Source organism: Sceloporus occidentalis, unplaced genomic scaffold (genome assembly GCF_023333645.1).
Source record: "Sceloporus occidentalis isolate IW3139 unplaced genomic scaffold, rSceOcc1.0.p SCAF_33, whole genome shotgun sequence".
Taxonomy (NCBI): Eukaryota; Metazoa; Chordata; class Lepidosauria; order Squamata; family Phrynosomatidae; genus Sceloporus; species Sceloporus occidentalis.
The window spans coordinates 979,883-1,003,411 of NW_028317013.1; the positions used below are offsets into that span (position 1 = coordinate 979,883).

The 23,529-nt window shown below is 43.1% G+C and overlaps 1 protein-coding gene across 1 annotated transcript; it reads left to right on the plus strand.

Annotated features, from left to right (window-relative positions):
* The first annotated feature begins 10,049 nt into the window (after nt 1-10,049).
* CD53 (CD53 molecule) lies at nt 10,050-22,944 on the plus strand. The gene is made up of 5 exons (XM_089487491.1): nt 10,050-10,112; nt 12,260-12,448; nt 14,026-14,100; nt 21,126-21,209; nt 22,834-22,944. Exons 1-5 carry the CDS (start codon nt 10,050-10,052, stop codon nt 22,942-22,944), a joined length of 522 nt encoding a protein of 173 aa, XP_089343617.1.
* Nucleotides 22,945-23,529: the final 585 nt, after the last annotated feature.

Genomic DNA, 23,529 nt, shown 5'->3' on the forward strand with positions numbered 1-23,529 from the left:
CCCCCCAGATATGCTTTATGCACCCTAAAAATGCCACTCTGTCCCCCCAGATATGCTTAATGGCCCCTAGAAATGCCACTCTGCTCCCAAATGCTATTCTGCTCCCTAGATATGCCCCCGACTTACCAATGCATCCCTAGACTCCCTGGTGTCTAGCGGTGCGGTGTCTAGCGATGCGCTCAGACAACCTCAGACAACAGCGGAGGTTGTCTACACGCATCGCGCAGACGTCCACCGGCTGCCGGAGAGTAGGATCCAGGTCCCCTGCAGCACTGCGGGGGATCTGGATCCTAACCCTGCTTCTTGCCTGCAGAAGGGCTAAATGAAGAAGTAAGCACCTGCCTGGCACCTGGAACTGCATGTCCTATATTTAGGCCAATACAGTAAATGGTTGTTATTATGCATAGTTGTGAACTGTCCCAACATCTCCCAGTTTGCGGTTGCTGGGTGCAGGGCCTGATGGAGAAATCTCAGATCTTGATGTAACCGGCCCAAAATGAATTTCATTTTGGAAGGTTCCTTCAGACTTCTGCTTCAATGCTCCTAAAGCTGCCCACACTCAGCATGGAAGCTGCATGCACAGCGAGGAAGTGCTGAAACAGAAGTCTGAAGGAACAGACCTTGCAGTCCCAGCACAGCCTATGGCACAGAACTTAAAGTAGCGAGAAAAAAGAAACATATGAGGAGAAAGGGGGAGGGGCGGAGGAAAAAGGGCAAGAAATTGGGAGAAGAGATAAAAAAAAAAGAAGAGAGACAGTGAGAAGAGGGGGTATAAAATGAGAAACTCAGATAAATGGGGAGATGTTGAGAAAGGGAGAGAGATAAGAGATATATACAACAAGGGGAGGGTTAATGAGAAAGGGGGGAGAAAGTGTGTTTATATTTTGAACATTGATAGTATCCTTTGCTGACTCCTGCAACTGTAAAAATGTCTGCCGTGAACCATGTTTGTGCATATTCCTGGTTAAAATGAATGTGTGTGTGACACTGTGGGTGTCAGTATACAGGGTTAAAATGTGTCTAGAGGGTGAGAATAAATGTTTGTGGGGGTCAACAGTATAAAAATTAAACTGTGTACAGTATGTACAGTGTTAGACTGTGTGTATCGGCATATAGTGTGTGTGTGTGTGAGGAGAGTGTCAATGCACGGTGCTACAATGATGTGTGTTAGTGTACAATTCTAGACTGTGTGGGGTGTTAGAAGGAGTGTACGTGTGTTAGTGTACAATGCTAGAATGTGTGGGGTTTAAGAATGAGTGTGTGTGTTGGGTGTCAGTGTACAGTTGTGGCCAAAAATGTTGAGAAAGACACAAATATACATTTTCACAAAGTCTGCTGCCTCAGTTTAAAATGAACGGAATCCCATGAAAATTAACTTAATCCCACAAAAAAATTTCTACTGCATTTCAGTCCTGCCCCAAAAGGACCTGCTGACATCCTGCTGGTGCTTGACATAATTGTTACTTTCCATGGTTACCTGCAAGGAAACATATGCTGTCATCATTGCTTTGCACAAAAAGGGTTTCACAGGCAAGGATATTGCTGCTAGTAAGATTGCACCTAAATCAACCATTTATCAGATCATCAAGAACTTCATGGAGAGAGGTTCAATTGTTGTTAAGAATGCATCAGGGTGTCCAAGAAAGTCCAGCAAGCACAAGGACCGTCTCCTAAAGTTGATTCAGCTGCGGATTCAGGTACCACCAGTGCAGAGTTTGCTCAGGAATGGCAGCAGGCAGGTGTGAGTGCATCTGCACGCGCAATTAGGCGAATACTTTTTGATGATGGCCTGGTGTCAAGAAGGGCAGTATAGAAGCCACTTCTCTCCAGGAACAACATCAAGGACACACTGATATTGTGCAAAAGGTACAGGGATTGGACTGCTGAGGACTGAGGTAAAGTCATTTCTGATTGAACCTCCTTTCTGATTGTTTGGGGCATCCGGAAAAAAAAACCTATCCATAGAAGACAAGGTGAGCACTACCATCAGTCCTGTGTCATGCCAACAGTAAAGCATCCTGAGGCCATTAATGTGTGGGGTTGCTTTCCAGCCAAGCTACTGGGCTCACTCACAATCTTTCCTAAGAACACAGCCATGAATAAAGAATGGTACCAACACATCCTTCAAGAGCAACTTCTCCCAACTTCTTCCAAGAACAGTTTGGCGACGAACAATGCCTTTTCCAGCTTGATAGAGCACCTTGCCATAAGGCAAAAGTGATAACTATTGTTCGGGGAACAAAACATTGAAATGCTGTTTCTAAGGCCAGGAAACCCCCCAGACCTTAATCCCATTGAGAACTTGTGGTCAATCCTCAAGAGGCGGATGGACAAACAAAAACCCACAAATTCTGACAAACTCCAAGCATTGATTATGCAAGAATGGGCTGCCATCAGTCAAGATGCGTCCCAGAAGTTAATTGACAGCATGCCAGGGAGGATTGCAGAAGCCTTGAAAAAGAGGGGTCAACACTACAAATATTGACTCTTTGCATAAACGTAATAATTGTCAATAAAAGCTTTTGACACTTATGAAATGCTTGTAATTATACCTCAGTATACCATAGTAACATCTGACAAAAATATCTGAGAACGCTGAAGCAGCAAACTTGTGGCCTTGACTGTACAGTTTTAAACTGTGTATGCGTGTGTCAGTGTACAGCTTTCAGGTGTGTGTGTTAAGTAGCGTACCTAGCATGGGATGGGGGGGAGAAGTTTCAGTGTACAGTGTTAAACTTCATTGGGTGTTAGTGTATAGTGTTAGAGTGAGTGTGTTTGAGAGTGTCAGTGTATTGCGTTAAACTGTGCTGGGTGTCAGTGAATGGTGTTAGAGTGAGTGTGTGTATGGGGGGGTGTCAGTACACAGTAATAGACTGGGTGGAGTATCTACGAACAATGTGTATAGTGTTAGAGAGGGTGTTTGTTGGTATATAGTGTTGGAGTGTGTGAGCAAGGGAGGTGGTAGGTATAGAAAGCAGAAGAAGCTGTACAGAGAAGGGGCAGAGCAATTATTTCCTGTGTCTGGAGATGTACCCTGTGTACCAGGCTCAGCTGCCACTGCATAAAAAATAATTGTTCTGCACCCTACTCTGTATAGCTTCTTCACTTCTCGATCCTGGTAGGCTTTAAAAATATTGCCATCTATGTAAAATGGAATGTTATGGTAAATGTTTATCTAAATATCTAAGATACACATTAATTTAAAAAGACAGTGGAGCACTCGGAAAATGACACCCCCATTTATAACCTGCCAGCACTCTTTGCCGACACTTGTCCAAGAGTCCTATCCCCACAGGTGCCATAATTCCCCCGGGACATGCCTCCCAAGCCCTCTATGAGCAAAATTTTCCATTGTCCTTGGATTCCAAGCTGGCCAGGGGAACCAGTCCACAACTGTAACAACAAAAATGCAAATCCCAACACAGGAGAGCAAACACCAAACATCAACATCATATTAAAACATAATAGCAGATCAAAGACCATAACCACCTGACTGAACAGACAGGGTGGACGGGAGGTAACGGCTGTCACTTAGCAGATGTCCCAAGGAAAAAAGTAGGAAATTAACTAACCACCACCATTGATCCTGCCACCTGATCTATGGTGAATCCCTAATAATGTGTAGCTATGTAGGCAATACTCAGTTTCTAATGTTAAAATGCAGCTTAAATACAGAAGCTCTCTACCTGCTGATGCACAGCTTCCCTGATTCCTATCCACTGTATGTATGAGGGAACATAGCTCTGCAAGATAAAAAATTATTATTTTTTGCTTTCTATAACATAACAGCGTACTTGTTATACATGAACTTCTATTATTAAATACGTTTTTTTAAACAAAAATATACATATTTTTCTATTGGATATGAGAACTGTAAAGCCCAATGCAACCAACCAAGATTTGGCAGCTTCAAGTCATATTACAGTTAGGCAACTGAAAATTAAAAATAGATCTGAGCTCAAGGGTGCCGTTTGGAATCTCCCCGACCACATAGAAGGTTGCCTACTCTTATGAAGATACATGAGAATACAAATATATGAAACCTACTTAACCAATATTAAGCAAAGCTTAATAGCACACAATAGGAAGTTTATGCCCTTTAATTGAAAATATCTTCACTGACAGATTCATTTTACACAAATTGTAAAAACTAAAATGTTGTAATAGTAATAATAATATAAGAACTCAGAACTATTGGATGAAATCTGCACCCTAAATCCCATAGTTTATGGGATTGTTACTGAAGACTGGGCATGCTTAACCTCTTTACTATGAATTACTTCACCACTCTTAGATCTAAAAGAGAAAAAGAGAGCGTATGGGAAAACAGAAGATTACAGTATACATAGGGAGGGTGATTGGTTGATGCAGAGGTTTGGAGAGGATGGGTTAAGTGTCCACCAGAAGAAGTGGCCAGCAGGGATGGACACATACTAAAGCGAAAGAAGAGGCATTAGGGTAATGCAGGGGCGACCAACGTGCAGCCAGCGGGCAAAATGCACGAGCAGGGCCAGCAGACCAACGTTTACGTGGTGTGGCCGCGAGGTGAGGTGGTGAGATCAGTGTGTGTGCATGCCGGCCGCTTAAATTTTCTGCTCAAGGGGGTGGGCTCACAGAAGAGTTCCTCGTGACAGGGAGGAAAAAAAAGGAAAATATAAGTATTTAAAAAAATAGGGGTTCAAGGAAAGTAGACCTATATTTAAGGGAGGGGGGATTCCCTTGGGACATCATTAAAACTTAAATAATACAAAATGGGGATGGCTGGGTTTTGAAATTACAAAATCAATATAAACAGGGTTGTGTGTGGCTGGGGGTCATACACATGGCAGTGGCGGCATCAATAGACAAGAGGGTAGTTGGGCATCACATAAATTAATACTAAAGGGGGGCCTGGCTGGGGCATTAATACACAAGGGGCAAAAATATAAAAGGGGGTTAATGACAAAGCAGTGTAGAAAATACGTTTTTTATGCTTCGTAGTGGCTTAGCCTGTCCTGATTTGTGTGTGTGTTTGGGTGTTGGTGTGGCAGAGCCTGTCCTGGTGTGCGTGTTTGGGTGTCGGTGTGGCAAAGCCTGTCTTGGTGTGTGTTTGTGTGACAGTGTGACAGTGCCTGTCCTGTGTGTGTGTGTTTGGGTGTCAGTGTGACAGAGCCTGTCCTGGTGTGTGTGCTTGGTGTGTCAGTGTTGCAGAGCCTGTCCTGGTGTGTGTGTTTGCGTGTCAGTGTGACAGTGCCTGTCCTGTGTGTGTGTGTTTGGGTGTCAGTGTGACAGAGCCTGTCCTGGTGTGTGTGCTTGGTGTGTCGGTGTTGCAGAGCCTGTCCTGGTGTGTGTGTTTGCGTGTCAGTGTGGCAGAGCCTGTCCTGGTGTGTGTGTTTTGGTGTGGCAGAGTCTGTCCTGGTGTGTGTGTGTTTGGGTGCTGGTTTGGTAGAGCCTGTCCTGGTGTGTGTGTGTTTGGGTGTCAGTGTGGCAGAGTCTGTCCTGGTGTGTGTGTTTGGGTGTTGGTGTGGCAGAGTCTGTCCTGGTGTGTGTGTGTTTGGGTGCTGGTTTGGTAGAGCCTGTCCTGGTGTGTGTGTGTTTGGGTGTCAGTGTGGCAGTGCCTGTCCTGGTGTGTGCTTGGGTGTCGGTGTGGCAGAGCCTGTCTTGGTGTGTGTGTGTGTGTGTTTGGGTGTTGGTGTGGCAGAGCCTGTCCTGGTGTGTGTGTTTGGGTGTTGGTTTGGCAGAGCCTGTCCTGGTGTGTGTGTTTGGGTGTTGGTGTGTATTTGGTCATCTGTTTCCCGGCACTGTAGGGATAAATTGAACTATGTTATTTTTACTTATCAGGAGATAAAACTCCCTCCTGAATTTGTAGTCACTTCAGAGGGCGAAACTTTCTAGGACCCGAAATCAGTGAGAGGAAAAGTAAAGGTTTTGTGTTATTTACTCTGTTTCAATCTGCATATTTTATTAAAAAGCATCAGTGGCACTAAACTGTGGCTTCAGGCATCCCGTGTATGTTGACTTTTTTTTTAGTTTACTGATTACTCCCAATCCCATCACATAAGATTCTATCCTATATTATTTGGCGAACACTGATGTCATCTTTATCTAGTACACATCGATGCCGATGAGTTAAGATCCTCAGCACCAGGCCCGTGATGCTCTTAATCCGGCCCTGCCTCCAGTGTGCATCAGCCATCTTAAATCCAGCTTCTGCCCACAGTGTGCTCCAGCCTTGTGCCGTTTTATTTGGCTAAACTTGTTGTAAATGGTTTGTGGACTGACTTTGTTTTACTGTTTAAGTAATTCAGTATTGATAGAATGGCATTTAAAAGTTTATCAAAAAAACTTTTCCACTGCTTTTTTCATTATCGCCAAAATAACCCTGTATAAATATGCATTATAAAGCTAAAAGGCCATATTTTCTCTCAGTGAAAAATGAGTGTGGCCCACGCACGCATGCATTTCTGATGAAGTGGCCCACTGCAGAAAAGACTTGGACGCTCCTGGGAAAATGGATTGTCTATTCATAGAATGTCTGTTCCTTAAATGCTGAGTTCAATACTGACTGAGAGATGTATCCTTGATATCTAAAACTTAACAGCTTCAACTCAGCAAATTGTTTGCCAACTTGTACTTGTTTGGTACTGCTGTGATTAGTTAATCCCATAACCAATAGAGGTCAAAGCCTTTTTGGAGGAACATGGAGATTAAGTAAATATATAAAGCATGATCTTTAAAAATAAATTATTTTTAAAAGAGCCCAAACTGTTAAAACAGAAGTAGAAAAAGTAAACTGGAGTGTCCACAAACCACAGGAAATATGACACAGAGAGCTATACAGTTTCCTAGCAATGCAAAGACATTGTGGTTATTATCAAATACAATAATATGTCAATATAATGTAAAATGTACATGTTGGATTATTTCTAAAATAGAGTTTACCAAGACACTGTTGTGACACATACCATTGGGTGGGGTACAAGGTTGGTAATGGAAAAGTGAAGGGGCTTGATAACAAGATAAAGAACATAAGAGCATTGATTTAGAACAGGGTGTTGAAGTTATAATCTGGACATACTCCTAAAATATACCAGTGTCGTTTAGGGATCAGAGTTGCAATTCCTGTAAGTATATGTTACAGCATTTACTGGTTGGATGTGTAAGTGCTGGAACCTAGGCATGATGGGACTGTGATTGCTGTTAGCAATCACACTCCTATCATGCCAAGTCAGCCAGTACATGCTGAAACCTAGCTAGCTGCCCCCCTTGTGTATTGATGCTGCCAGCAGTATGGGATCTGCACATCACTTACAGCCACCCTGTACCAGCATGTACTTGCTGCCTGGGTATGATAGGAGTGTGATTGCTAACAGCAATCACACTCCTATCATGCCAAGTCATATTGCTAATTTGTTTTTTCCAATTGTGGTGTGTTACCTACTTTTATTAAAAAAAGGTGGGGGTCATTTTCGGTTTTGGCTAAGTGAACCGTGAATGTTTTGGTCCAGAATTTTCATTTTGGTGCATCCCTAGAATAAATAGAACTATTTCATTTTTAATTATCCTGAGTCCTGAATTTGTAGTCACAAAACTTTCTAGGCCCAGAAATCAGTGAGAGGAAAAGTAAAGGTTTTGTGTAATTTACTTTATTTTAATCTGCATATTTTATTAAAGGCCATATTTTCTCACAGTGAAAAATGAGTGTGGCCCGCGCACGTATACAATTCTGATGAAGTGGCCCACTGCAGAAAAAACTTGGACACCCCTGGGATAGACAGTGAGAAGGGGGGGTAGGGAGAGGGTAGCTTGTAAGAAGGGGGGGTAGGGAGAGGGTAGCTAGTGAGAAGGGGGGGTAGGGAGAGGGTAGCTAGTGTGAAGGGGGCGATAGGGAGAGGGTAGCTAGTGAGAAGGGGGCGATAGGGGGAGGGTAGCTAGTGAGAAGGGAGGGTAGGGAGAGGGTAGCTAGTGAGAAGGGGGGTAGGGAGGGGGGTAGATAGTAAGAAAGTGTGAGAGGGGGGAGAGGGAGTAGATAGTGTGAGAAAGTGGGGATCTGATGGGGGAAAATGCTGTCCCCCCCAGATTTTTAGGGGTTCCTACGCCCATGTCTGACACCATTGCCTTCAAATTGACATTGTAAATATTATTTTTTTTTAATTAGAAAAAGGGGTTCCTTGTATTGCTATAAATCTATTGGTCAGGCATGCACCACTGGGGTAGGGAGTCATTTAATAAAATCTTATAGTGCACTCATCCTTCCCACCATTCTCAGTGGGATGGAGGGGGTTAAAGATTACAGTGTGCCCTTGGGGGACATATACCTCATCTGTGTCGGGTGTCCCCAGACCTTGGCCAGAGAGAGTAAAATACAATTTAATCATTTGAGAACCATGCATCCATCATTCCTCTATCCTTCTGTCCACCCTTTGTCCTGTGGGATAGAGGGGTTATCTGCTCCTACATTACCAATCCAATGCATCCTTTGGTTTTCCCCATTATACTGGCTGAGGATTATGGGAAGTATAGTACACAGCAGCAGGGAAATTGTAAAGGCTAATATGAGTACCCTAGCAGGATCATACCTTAAAGTGGGCCCATACACTCTCAAATATTAATTCACTGGAAGGGCCGATTGGGGACAGAGGTGACACTGGGGAGCTGAATGGGCACAGCAATGACATGGGGGGCTGAAAGGGGACAGAGGTGATACTGGGAGGGTCTGATTGGGGACAGAGGTGACACTGGGGAGCTGAATGGGGACAGCAATGACATGGGGGGCTGATTGGGGACAGAGGTGACACTGGGAGGGGCTGATTGGGGACAGAGGTGACACTGGGGAGCTGAACTTGTGAACACATACAGACACGGATTTATTTTTTTGTTTAATCATTTAAAAATAATTAATTTAAAAAAGCATTATGCCCCCACAGACACACTTACATACACACACATGCCGATTTTTTTTGTTTTTAACAAATACAAAAAAATATTATACAGTTTGTACAAAAAATAAATTAGTTTACTGACCTTCTACTTCCACTTTGGGGCTTTTTCAGCTTGACCTCCGTCCTCTGGTAGCTGCAGACTGCCGTTCTCTATGCTGACAGGATGATCCGGTGCTCCAGTAGCCTGAGTGCGAGGGGGCGGAGCTTCCACCCCTCACGCTGCTCCCATCACTATGCGGCCATCAGATTGCTGGAAATCTAATCTAAACGGCCGCTGCGTGCTGATCCTGCCGGCCGGCGCTACTTGAATACTTTTTTTTTTATAATTAATATGGCATGCCTGACACCCCTGGCACCGGGGGAGGCCTCCAATCCCGTTTGCAGCCGCTCAGCGGCTGTTTTCAGTGTTAATCTGCTGGCAGCCCAGCCCACGGACCTGCCGGCCCACCGGGAAATTTCCTGGTATCCCGGTGGGCCAGTCTGGCCCTGCCCTGACCCATCGAGGCATGGACTCCACTAGACTTCTGAAGGTGTTGTGTGATATCTAGCACCAGGATATTAGTAGCAGATCATACACATGTAAAAAAAAGACCAGACCATATTATTGCATTGCATAGTCCAGCTCTTATGCTCATTGACCATGACTGATCTGTAGCTACGCAGCCCCATACGCAGCAAACTGTGATGCACTATATGTTCTGACACGTTTCTATCAGAATCAACATTAACTTTTTAAGCAATTTTCATCGATGAGCCTTGGCCGCCCATGACCCTGTTGATAGGTACATACCTCTGCAGACCAGGAACATCCCACAAAAGCTGCGGTTTTGGAGATGTTCTGACCCAGTCGTCTAGCCATCAGAATTTGTCCCTTGTTAAAGTTGCTAACATTTTTCCTGCTTCTAACACATCAACGTTGAGGATGAAATGTTAATTTGCTGACTAATATTACCCACCCACAGGTGCCATGATAACAAGATTATCAATTATTCAATTCATCTGTCAGTGGTCATAATGTTATGGCTGATCGGTGTATAAATATGTTAATAAATCTGCTTTATTATTTATTATAGTTATACATCATGCACTGAGAACAATCTTCATTATTTTACAGGAGTAAATACCACAATGGGCCAGGAATGCTTAAAGGTGCTCAAATATATGATGTTCGCCTTTAATTTAATATTTTGGGTAAGTTATTTGAAGTACTATATGTTTTTTTTACATTTTATGTATTTCATCATATATAACTTGTTACAAAGTCTTTAATTCATTTATTAAAAGTCTGACTATTAATAATTAATTACATAAATATGATTATTATGTTGTGACCCCTACAGGTTTGTCCAAAGTGAGACACTGTAATTACAGTACAAGTAATTAGTTGGTTTCTTAATACAACAAAAAAGAAATTAAAAGTCTAGCATTACCTCCCAGTAACAAAGCAGCTTGAGTACAGGGTAGTCAGTGGTACACATTTTCATTTAAAAGTTGTTGATCTTGATATGACTGCTTAGGTCTAAATGCTTTATACGCCAACCAATTGACCCACCAACCTTAAATGATGACAAGAGCCGTTGTGGTGGGTAAAGGCTTTTGCCACAGCTTTATTAACTCCCTGTGCATTCCAAAACAACCCACCAGCTGCTAGGCTTTAAAGACAGGCAGGTGGTTCATACCCAGCAAACTAAGAGTCCAGGTGATGTACCAACCTTTCAACCTTGGCCAGAGGGGGGAAATCTTCTACCGCTGTGACTACAAATGACAACAAACTGAACACCAAAAGCCAACACATGCAAGGTTATAACATCACAAAAGGGAACGGAGGGCATGAAGTGCCTGTCCTTAAGAACCAAGCTGGAAAAAGATAGGTCTCCCTTTTAACCTTATAAACCCTGGGCCTGCAACATTGTTGTGCCTACCCAACCAATATTGAACCTATGGCATGCACACACACACTACTGCCTAGGCCAGCATCCACATTGCCCTTTCCTAACGGCATATGCTTAAAAGGTAAGTTCGATGTGATAAATTACAGTGTCATATACAGGTATGCAGGTCAGCATTAGAAAAATTAGGCTCTTATCCAGGCTCGGACTGGGACAAAAAATAGGCCCGGGGATTTAAGCCCGAGCAGCCCATATTTATTTATTTATTTATTGTTAAAGCCCACCCTTCATGTACCATCTTTGCATTTACTCATTCACCCTTCTCACTGCACCCCCCTCCCTCACCCTACTTACCTTGTTGCCGGAGCAAGCAGCAACTGCGGCTGGGCCCGCGGCAGGACCGGACTGACTGGGCCCTATGCGGCTTCTACGGCCGCATTAACGCAGGGCATAAGGGGCACCTGTCCCTTAAGCCCGCCGCAACTGCGACCGGGTCCGCCACTCTAAGGGGCCGGGAAGCCCACACCAGGGCCGGCCTTAGTGGTCTGCGGCCGCACAAGGCTTACATTAAAACATCGGGGTTTTTTTTTTTAACTTTATTTAACATCCTCCATGTTAAATAAAGTTAACAAAAACTTTATTTAACATGGGGGATGTTAAATAAAGTAAAAAAAAACAACCCGATTTTTTAATTTAAACCCTGTGCGGCCGCACACCCGTAAGGCCAGCCCTGGTGGGGGCTTCCCGACCCCTTAGAGTGGCGGACCCGGTCGCAGTTGCGGCGGGCTTAAGGGGCAGGTGCCCCTTATGCCCTGCGTTAATGCGGCCGTAGAGGCCGCATAGGCCCAGTCAGTTCTGTCCTGACTGGGCCTATTTTAAGGTAGGGGCCTGGAGCTGCAGCTCCATCAGCCCCTAAATCAATCCGGCCCGGCCCACTGGGCAAACGCCCGGTTTGCCCGATGGCCAGTCCGGGCCTGCTCTTATCTCTTCTTGTTCCAGTAAATGCCATTTAATATCTGCAGATCTAGAGGCTGATATGGTTTTCAGACTTGATATTTTGGTTGACTTTTCCTGCTAATTCTAAAGGTGTCTGGTTGAGCGGTTATGTCTGAGCCATTCTATTTTTTACCACAGGCAGTATGGCAGAAGTGTATGTCTAGTAGATTGGGCTAAGATAACAGGACTAAAACCACACCTGGAAAACAGGATGATGTTAATGTGACGATGTTGAAATAGGAAGCGATGAAAATATATATAGTTTTGATTTTGTCTTTTTGGACAACGTATGTGTGCTCAGATGCAATGTGCTTTATTTTATCAAATCTGTTTTACAGTAATGAAATTACATTTGTAATTAAAAATGATTAAAGCATTTATGTCATTGTGTTCCATGTTATTAAATGTTAATAAATTATTTCACTAAATGCCTCTTCACCTTCTATTTTGCAGGTAGCCGGATGTTCCGTAATAGCAATTGGCATCTACTTTGTTATTAACAATATATATGGATCACTTCTTCCACAAAGTCCTTCACTATCAATTGGCAATGCATTAATCGTAATTGGTTGCATCATTATGGTGTTTGGTTTCATTGGATGCATGGGTGCCATTAAAGAGAATAAATGCCTGCTTCTTACAGTGAGTACTGTATTGTATTCAAATGTATTTTTGTAACTCTGATTAATGAGCTTAATTTTTGTCTTTATAGTAAGCATAATTGGATTAATTAAATGAGAAGTAGCATTTCATGTCTTTTTAACTGATTTATTTATAATTGTATTAGGCAGTTCAACTTTCTGAGATAAGTACATACACTATATGGACACAAGTATTGGGGCACATCTCTTTATTATTGAATTCATGTGTTTCATGAATTGCCACAGGTGTATACAATAAAGCACCTAGCCATGCAGTCTGCATTTACAAACATTTGTGAAGAAAATGGGTCATTCTGAAGAACTCAGTGAATTCAAGCGTGTTACTGATTGGATGCCACCTTTGCAATAAGTCAGTTGTTGAAATTTAATCCATGCTAGATATTCCACGGTCAACTGTAAGTGGTATTATTGAAAAGTAGGAACAGCAGCAACTCAGCCACAAAGACTACATAAAGTCACAGAGCTAGGTCACAGAGCGCTGAGGCTCATGGTGCATAAAAGTCACAAACACTTTGCTGATTCCATAGCTGAAGTGTTCCAAAACTCCGCTGGCATTATTATCTGCACAAAAACTGCGCAGTGGGAGCTTCATGGAATGGGCTTCGATAGCCAAGCAGCTGCATGCAAGCCTCACATAACTAAGTCAAGCGTTGGATCGAGTGGTATAAAGCAAGGTGCCACTGGACTCTGAGCAGTGGAAACGTGTTCTGTAGAGTGACAAATCACACTTCTCTAGCAGTCTGATGGACTAGTCTGGGTTTGGCCGATGTCAGGAAAATGTTACCTGCCTGACTGCACTGTGCCAACTGTAAAGACATACCAAGACATTGTGGACAATGCTATGTTTCCAACTTGGTGGGACCAGTTTGAGGAAAGCCCTTTTTTATTCAAGCATGACTGTGCACAAACCAAGGCCCATTAAGACATGATTGGATAAGTTTGTGGAAGAACTTGACTGGTCCCCACAGAGCCATGACCTCAACCCCATCGAACACCTTTGGGATGAACTGGCCTTCTCGCCCAACATCAGTGTCTGACTTCACATATGCTCTACTGGATGACAAAAATTCCCCCAGAAACAAAACTTTGTGGAAAGCCTTCCCAGAAGAGCTGCTATGGCTGCAAAGGAAGACCAACTACATATTAATGTCTATGTATTTAGAATGCAATGTCATAAAAGGCACTGTTGGTATAATGGTCAGGTGTCCCTATACCTTTGTCCATATAGTATATATAAACACAGTCTCACAGACCTAGAGCAGCGATCAGTACACCAATGGATTAAAGGCCTGGAGCTCAATGTGTGCTTTCTCTTCTTTGTCTCTTCAGGTGAACACACATGGTGACCACACACCTGTGCATACTAATGTTAGTTTAATGATAGACATTAACAATATTGTTGGTATAATTTATTGATGGTTAGTGCCAAGAGGTTGTGTAGCACTGTATACCATATGCATATAATATGGATATATATACATTTGGGTCATACAAAAAATTGGTATAACATTATTGTACTGAACTAGTGAACTAAAATGTGTGTTTTTTTAATTCCAGTTCTTCATTTTGCTCCTCATAATCCTCATAATTGAAGTTGTGATGGCAGTAGTACTTTACATTTATGAAAAACAGGTAATATTTTGTTATTAGTTTTGTAAAGTGTATAATGTTGTGCAAATGTTTTACCCTGAAAATAATATATTTAAAGCACCTGGTAAAATAATCTCTATGGTTAACTAGTCTAGATTACTGCAATCTAGCACAATGGATATAATTATTAGACCTGTGCATTCGTATTCGGGCGAACATAAAAACGAACACGAAGGGTGCTGAACATAGGAACATGGCGGCGGCAAGACGTATACGAAGACACACAACACGAAGAATCTTTGTGTTTGTCTTCGTTTACTAATCTCGCTGGTCCCTTCCCCATCTAGCCTACCTTATCTACACAGCATCACAGGGATTAACAGGAGCAGAAATCCATAGGCTCGCCGCCAGGAGTTAAAAGTCTGTACGAGCGACTCCATTGTTCGCCTGCAGGGGCCTCAACTGGCATCAATTGGTAGCGGGGAGACCCCGCGCAAGTTGCGGCACCAGGATTTTAAAGGTCTGTACGAGCAACTCTATTGGTCGCCATGCCGGCGACCAATAGAGTCACTCGTACAGACCTTTAACTCTTGGAGCGGGGAGACCATGCCAAGTTGTGCATCAGGAGTTAAAGGGCCATGCAAGCAACTCTATTGGTCGCCAGTGGTCTCCCCCAGCCAAGTTGCGGCACCAGGATTTTAATAGTCTGTACGAGCGACTCTATTGGTAGTCAGCAGGGGGCTCGTCTGCCTTCATCTAATGAAGTGCTCTTGTACTTTATTGGTTGTTAGCAAAGGAGGCCCCTGCCGGCGACCAATAGAGTTGCCCGTACGGACCTTTAAAATCCTGGCACCAAAGCTGCTGTATAGTGCGTACCGCGTTAACCCCGTATTAACGAAAAAATGAACATGAAGAATGTACACGAATATTCGCCCGAACGGAACGGGTGAATAGTTGTGGAATACGAAGATTTTTTTCCCCACGAAGACGAACATCAAAGTCTAATAATAATCTAAAGCTTCCTGGTGCTAGGAAAGTACGAGAAGATTTCAGATGGCAATAGCATTACTAAAAATTTGATAATACGAAGCATTTGAAACAGCACTGAACATGATTGGTAATGTTCTGCATCTGTGTCAGAATATTACAGAACAGTAATTTCTTAATAATGTTTCCCCACAAATTTCCACCAATGAATATGAATAAATATCTGAATTTGGGGACTCTGCAGAATGGATAATTATAAGGTAATCTATAATGAATCCATATTTTCTGTAGAGAAAAAGTTATGCACAGTGACAAAATAGCTTAATGTTTCATGACATACCCAGCTTTCTGCAATGGAAGAAAGTTTAGTAATATTTGATAAACATTAAATTAGATTTTTAAAATAGACCTACAGGTCTGCGAAACATATAAGGACCAAAATAATATGAAAAATAAAAGGAATACATTTGGATTTTTTTATTTCATACTATATCTAACATTGCATTTATTTTTTTAACCTTTTTCCAGCTAGATAACCAAGCAATGCAATTGTTAACAAGCAGTTTTGAACAACAAAAGAGTGAACCACTCAATAATTCAACAAGTCATATTTGGCATGATATGCAGATAGGGGTAAGTACAAAATATGGTTGGAACTATTATAAGGAGATTAAGCTGCTGTGGTTAGGGTATCCAATGAACAAACCTGGTAATGACCCAGGTTAGGCTACCCAGAGCTCTCCCTCTTCTGGCAATTGCCTTCTTCGGGGTGGGCCTGGCTAGTTGTGGAGGTAGGGCTAGCTTCCGATATTGGAGGATTTAGTCTCAGATAATCTTAAATGAGCATGCAGTATGAGGGAGAAGTGGGGGTGGATGAACCAGTGCTTCACCCGGAGACTCCAGATCAAACCTGGAGCCTTCCTAGGTATGCAAATAAACAATGGACCTCCCTTCACCGAATGAAAGGAAAAAAATCCGAGTGGTATTACATTGATTAAGCATAATATTATTTTATTAGAATGTATTTAAAACATAGTGTAAACATATGTATTAAAGGTGTTGGTCTACATAGGGGTGCTCTTAAAATATCCCCAGATAAGTGCTGCATCATGTAAAGGAAAGTAAAATAAAACTGTCATTTTGTTTTTCTCGTTAATGCCTCTTCTTTTAAAGTTTATTGAAATGCTACAGTTGCCTAGAAACAGAGCATGTTATTCCCCCCAAAGCCCTCCTCTATGTTTTACACCACAACAGGTACTGGTACTGAAAAATTGATGAGAGAAAACCACTCGGCGCCCCTCTCTCTCCTCCGCTAAAAAAAAAAAAAGGCGCTTGGGGCGGCTCTTCAAAAGTGCTGCCTGGGGCAATTGCCCCACTCTGCTCCATAGCAAGGCCGGCCCTGCATATATATATATATATATATATATATACTGTCTAATGTATAATTAGACAGTTTACTACTCCAAACAGCCTCCCAAAACATGAATATATATGAAGTACTTGCATTAAAAAACAGCTAATTATATAAACAAAAGCATAGGGATGATAATTGGTATCTTTACTGAAAAAGTTTGCAAACTGAATGATTATATTTAATTGTAGCCTTTAAAACTACTAAAAGTACCGTATTTGCTCGATTATAAGACGACCCTGATTATAAGACGACCCCCCAAAATCTGAATATTAACTTAGGAAAAAAAGAAAAAGCCTGAATATAAGACGACCCTAAAGGAAAAAAGTTTTACCAGTAAATGTTAATTCATGTAAACTATTTTTTTTAATAAAAGCTATGATTGAGAAAAATATTTTTTTTGTTGTTATTTCTTGTATTTTCCAACCTGTCCCCCAGTTACGCACATCTGCCCCCAGGCTTGCCACTCCAATATGGCACTGTGGCCCATGATATGCCTTTTAACCCTCTATATGCCACTGTGCCCCATGGTATGCCTTTTGACCCCCTATGTGCCACTCTGCCTCCAGAAATGCCTTATACCCCTATATGCCACTCTGCCTCCAGAAATGCCTTATACCCCTATATCCCATTCTGGCATTTAGGGGGTTAAAATGCATATTATGGGGCAGAGTGGCATATAGGGAGGTATAAGGCATTTCAGGAGGCAGAGTGGCATTAAGGGAGTTAAAAGGCATTGTATAGAGCACTCTGCCTCCAGAAATGCCTTATACCCCTATATGCCACTCTGGCATTTAGGGGGTTAAAATGCATATTATGGGGCAGAGTGGCATATAGGTGTATAAGGCATTTCAGGAGGCAGAGTGCTCTATTAAATGCCCCCTTAACGCCACTCCAGAAATGCCCTATGCCCCCATTTAACACACACACACACACACACACACACCCTATACCCCCATTTAACTAACACACACACACACACACACTCTCCCCTCCCCTCCCCTCTCAGCCCTCTCTTACCGGTGCTTCCAGCCGGGGCAGCGGGTTGACGTCGCCTTCTGCTGCAGCCGGAAGGAGGTGAAGTTGGCAGCGGGGGTTTGTCTGCGTCCGTCGCGTATACTTTCCCCGGCTGTCAGAGATCAGAGTTCCCCGCACCGGTGCGGGGAACTCTGATCTCTGACAGTCGGGGAAGGTTTGCGCGACGGACGCAGACAACCCCCGCTGCTAGCCACACCTCCTTCCGGCTGCAGCGGACGTTGTCTACGCGGATCGCGTAGACGTCAACCCGCTGCCCCGGCAATACAGCAGGAAGCACCGGTAAGTGTGTGTATGATGGGGGGGGGGGGTGAGACAGGAGGATCCAGGTCCCCTGCAGCGGTGCGGGGGATCTGGATCTTAGTCTCCTAATCAGACTCTATTTGAGGTCTGATTAGAAGACGACCCCGATTAGAAGACGAGGGGTATTTTTCAGAGCATTTGCTCTGAAAAAAACCTCGTCTTATAATCGAGCAAATACGGTATAATGTGGTGGCCTGATGTAGAGGACTGCATTGGGAGGCAGGTCCCGCGGATCCCGCCAAAAAACTTGCGGGCGCGGGCAGTCTTTCTGGGGCTGTGGGCGGGAGCGGTCAGGCACTGTACCTGCGGGTCCCGGTAATCCCGCAAGGACGCCTTCTCGCTGCTCCATTACAGTGTCTCCTATCTTACTCCGCCCATGAACAAGGCGGAGTCACGTGATGTGACGTCACTTCATGTGACTCCGCCTTGTTCCTGGGTGGAGCAAGAGAAGAGACGCTGTGAGGGAACAACTCGAGGGCAGCCTTGCGGGACTGCGCAGGAAATCAGGTAAGGAGACGGGCGTGATTGGCCACAAATGTGGCTGGAGCGGGCGGGATTGGCCACAAATGTGGCGGGAGCGGAACACCCACATTGCGGGAGTGGGCGGGAGCGGGATTCAAAACAGCGGGAGCAGGCGGGAGCAGGCGGGAGCGGGATTAAAAAGGCAGTCCCGCGCAGGGCTCTAGCCTGATGCACAGGTACAAACATTTGCTTTTACAGAAGGAAAACTGATTATGTAACTGAATACAGCTCAGAAAATATGATTTAAACTTTAACACAAAAACTTTTCTGCTTTTTTTAGCTTCAGTGTTGTGGAGTCAATGGAACTAAAGACTGGAAGGCCTCAATTCCCTCATCTTGTTGTCCAAATAATGCATGCAACCAAAGTAACTATTTCAAAAAAGTAAGTTTGCTATTCTTTGCAGGCTGATGTGTGTGTAACCACATCAAAGATAATAACAGCAATTAGACACACATTGGATGTTTAGATAAGTTCATATGAAGTTCTGGTAGTGTGTAAGGAAACCAGAATCCACATTAAGTCCCTCTTTTATGGTGTTAAAATGTGTAATCATTTTCATCTCAAATGTTTTTCTTTCCTGAGAGTCTCTGAAATTTCCTTTGAGTACACATTTTAACACCATAAAAGAGGGACTTAATGTGGATTCTGGTTTCCTTACACACTACCAGAACTTCATATGAACTTATCTAAACATCCAATGTGTGTCTAATTGCTGTTATTATCTTTGATGTTTTATTGTGGTTATTGGTTTCCCTAAGTTTATTTGTTCTGTCCCTTGGTTATCTCTCTACCTCTCTGCATTTCTCACCTCCAGACCTATTATTTACGACACCCCACTCACCCCCCCTTCTCTTATACCATCACTTGTTTTAAGTTGTAACCTCTATCATGTTGATTAGTATTGCTTCGGACCTGATGAAGGGAGGATAACGCTCGAAAGCTTGTCTTTTTAATATTATGTTAGGCCAATAAAAAAGGTATCACCGCATACTCTGCAATACTCTATTTTTTTGTACAAGTGACTGAATGTAAAATAATAATCCACATGGTGCTCCCAAGGTGTATCAAACAGCAAGACACAACATATATACAGAGATGATACACAAAATAATATACTATGTGTATGCACTCACAATATGAAAAAAATATAAAAAGGGAATGAAAAAAAGCATTGCATCATGGATTTACAAAAGATAAATATATATAATCAATATATTATGTCAACAAGTAGAAATTCATTAGATAAATAACAATCAGGTTGGTGGTTTATCAAAAAGCTGAATGTAGAGAATATAACCAGTACAATTCATCAGAACCTGTAAATATGAGTAATAAAATCCAAATGACTAGTAATATAACATGACAATTGTCAATGTTTTGGTCAAATATGATAACATTATTGTCAGGACCCGGGCGAGCAGGTCTGGTAGGAGTCCATGTGCAGGGGATACGGGGGACTCTGTCTGTACTCCTTTATGCATGGTGACAGAGAGATAGGTACAGACAGAGTAGCAGAACTGGAAAGGACGGGAGCTGAGGCAGAGAGACGGGAGCAGAGGAAGGTACAGGCTCGGGAGCTGAGGCAGAGAGACGGGAGCTGAGGCAGGTACAGGCTCGGGTGCAGGTGCAGGCACAGGCTTGGGTGCAGGTGCAGGTGCAGGTACAGGCTCGGGTGCGTGCCCACTGGCAGGTAAGCCCACAGGCAGGTTCAGGCACAGGTACAGGTACAGGCTCGGGTGCGGGCCCACTGGCAGGTAACCCCACAGTCAGGTTCAGGCACAGGTACAGGCTCGGGTGCGGGTACAGGTACAGGCTCGGGTGCGGGCCCACTGGCAGGTAAGCCCACAGGCAGGTTCAGGCACAGGTACAGGCTCGGGTGCGGGCCCACTCGCAGGTAAGCCCACAGGCGGGTGCAAGTACAGGTGCAGGCTCGGGTGCAGGTACAGGTGCAGGCTCGGGTGCAGGTACAGGTCCAGGGACAGGCACAGGCGGCCCGGGAACGGAGGCCCACTGGCAGGGCAGCCGGGAATGGAGGCCCACTGGCAGGGCGGCCGGGAACGGAGTACTACCGGGCCAGGCACGTGTACAGGTTCATGCACGGGTACGGACTTATGCTCGGGTACTGGATCATGCACGGGTACAGGCTCAGGTTCAGGCACGGGTTCAGGCACGGGCGCGGGTACGGGAGCGGGTACGGGAGCGGGTCAGAGCAAAGGCAGTCCTACAACTACAATGCCAAGGCCCTGATCGAAGGGCATGGCCGGTCTTTTAAAGGCAGGGCTTCACTCAATTCATGAGGCGCAGCTGTACCTGATAATCAGGTTCAGATCACTCCAGAGGGAGGAGGGTGGCCACTAGTGGTAGCAGATGTATTAGCCTGAAGTATAATTCAGCGATGGTTCAGGCAGCAGTGAGTGGACCCTGACAATTATACACTTATCAAGACATGTGTTGAGATGTGTGACCAAAACATTGACATTTTTGCACAACAGATTTAATCAAGAATTTAGAAAGTTTTAAGGAGAGCATTAAAGTGCACATGATGGCGCGAGTGTCCCTTTAAGTTTTATCTATCAGCATTTAGGTTCACATCAGAATAAGCAGCCTTTGAATCATTTGGACACTTATTATTATTATTTATTGTTTTATATAGCACCATCAAATTCCTTAGCACTGTACAATGGGTAGACAGGACATAACAAGTAGTATGTAACATAACAAATTGACTTACAGAAACAACAGGTGAGGAGGGCCCTGCTCAAACGAGTTTACAATCACACACATTTATTAATATGTTTTTCTTTTCAGGGCTGCTCTGAAGCACTAAGACAGTGGTTTGAAAACAATTTTCTCTATGTTGGTGTGGTTACTATTTGCATTTCTGTTGTTGAGGTAAGATGCCCTGTTTTTTACATACTGCTGACCTGAACTATGTTACATGTTTCTATTCAGTTCCCACATCATTTAAAACCTTGCTGGGTGTGTCCCATAATAACAGCAGCTTCTCAAAGATGAACAAGCAAGCTCTGATGTCATCCAATTCTATTAGCATAAACATGATTCATTGCATTCTTCTCCATATACATACATCAAAACAACAAAACTATTGGAACACCTGGCCATTTATGATGGTAGACATTATGGTACATAGATATTATTATGTAGTTGTTGCCCCCCTTGGCAGCTATAACAGCTTTCACTCTTCTGGGAAGGCTTTCCACAAGATTTTGGAGTGGTTCTCTGGGAATTTGTTGCCCATTTATCCAGTGGAGCATTTGTGAGAGACTACATTTGCTAACTGCCATTCAGGCACACTTGCTTTGGAGAGTGCATTGTATCATAGTTATCCGTGGCATTGGCAAAAACCTTTCTGCCAGCGCATTTTCAGTATTTACGCAATCACTGGTTACATGAACTATATTTTTATACGTTAGACATCTCTTTTTATCGTGTTTCTGAATGAGCAGGAACTTATTAAACATATATATCATATATGATAAACTGCAAAAACACGTCCACATTTCTTAATGTATAAATAAAAGATATACTGGTGTAAATAAAAATGAAAATAAACTACTAATTATACAGTAAATTATAAAGATAATGTCTCTTCCCATTGACAACCATGTTACAAAAAAACATCTTCCCAGTGCCAACCTTGTCCCACAAAAACATCTTTCTAGTGCCAACCTTGTCCCACAAAAACATCTTTCTAGTGCCAACCTTGTCCCCTAACAGCTTCCCATTGCCAACCTTGTCAGAAAAACCAGCTTCACATTGACAACCTTATCCCCTAACAGATTATCAGTGCCAACTTGTCCCAAAAAACAGCTTCACAGGACCAAGCTTGTCCTTTAACAGCTTCCCAAAGCCAACCTTGCCCTCTAACAGCTTATCCATGCCAACTCTGTCTAAAAACGCCTCCTATTGCCAACATTGTCCCCTAACAGCTTCCTCCTGCCAATTTTGCCCAAAAACACAGCTTCTCAGTGCCAACTTGTCCCCGAACAGCTTCTCAGTGCCAACTTGGTCCCCTAACAGCTTCCCAGTGCCAACCTTGCCCCTAACATCTTCCCATTGCCAACCCTGTCAAAAAAAAACAGCTTCCCGATGCCAACTGGAACTAAGGGATCTAGCCTGAATCCTGAAAAACAGCCCCTGACCATTATCCCTCCTCCATTAAAGTCTGCAGTAGGCACTGTGCATTTTATTAGGTAGCGTTCGCCTGGCATCTGCTACACCCAGGTTCGTCCTTCAGACTTTCAGATGATGAAGCTTGATTCATCACATTTCCACGGTTCCAAAGTCCAATGGCAGTGTGCTTTACACCACTCGTTTTGACGCTTGGTATTGCACATAATGATCTTTGGCTTGTGTGCAGCTGCTGCCAGAAGAAGTTAGGAACTTCTATATCATTTTTGCATCTCATTTTTTATATTTAGTGCATGATATCTTCTTTAAGTTTTCATTCCTTTCATTGTAAATCTGACCTAATATTATTTATTTTGTGTTCCAGGTGCTTGGGATGTCATTTGCATTGACATTGTACTGCCACATTTCCAAAAATAGTGTCTCACTGCCAAGTAGTATCAAAATGAACAAACAGCACCACAAAGAAAAAAACTAAAAGATCATTGTTAAAAACTATAAGTTGAGGGAAGTTGCACAGGGATTTCTTAAGGCCCAATGGAGGTCATTTTAGAATGATACCAGCAACATTTCACTGTTTGTAAGCCTCCACATGAGCTTGGTGAACATACTGTTGTAAATTCAATGTGACAATCTCGTTTTCAGTGTTTAATTTGATATTGTTTCAGGTTTCTTCTTATTGCTGTTTACATGTTGTATCAAACATATATTGACATATATTGTATGCATTGTTAGCATCTACATTGTAGTTTAGTTTTTTGCAGGACAGCATAATTCAATCCACTGGCATTTTGTATAATATGAACACCATTACCAGGTAGCGTAAAAAAGTAAAACACAGTGTAAGTCTGCATTGATATACATTTTTTGTTACTAATCTCAGTCAGGGTGCAAGCAACATTTTCAAATGCCTTGTTCTTGTCTTAGCACTTGAAAGCTTCAATACAATATTTAATATTACAGATTACATCAGTTATTTTAATTATTCAGTTTATTACTTATTATGACTTGTTGTAGGCATGGACAATATTTATTCATTTAAATGTCTTTCATGGTATGATAT

What these genes read in the sequence shown, in the direction of transcription:
- CD53 (XM_089487491.1), top strand. Translation starts at nt 10,050, where the DNA reads ATGGGCCAGGAATGCTTAAAGGTGCTCAAATATATGATGTTCGCCTTT. An exon ending in CCTTTAATTTAATATTTTGG is followed by an intron (nt 10,113 to 12,259) that starts GTAAGTTATTTG and finishes TCTATTTTGCAG; the next exon opens with GTAGCCGGATGTTCCGTAAT. An exon ending in TTTACATTTATGAAAAACAG is followed by an intron (nt 14,101 to 21,125) that starts GTAATATTTTGT and finishes TTTTCTTTTCAG; the next exon opens with GGCTGCTCTGAAGCACTAAG.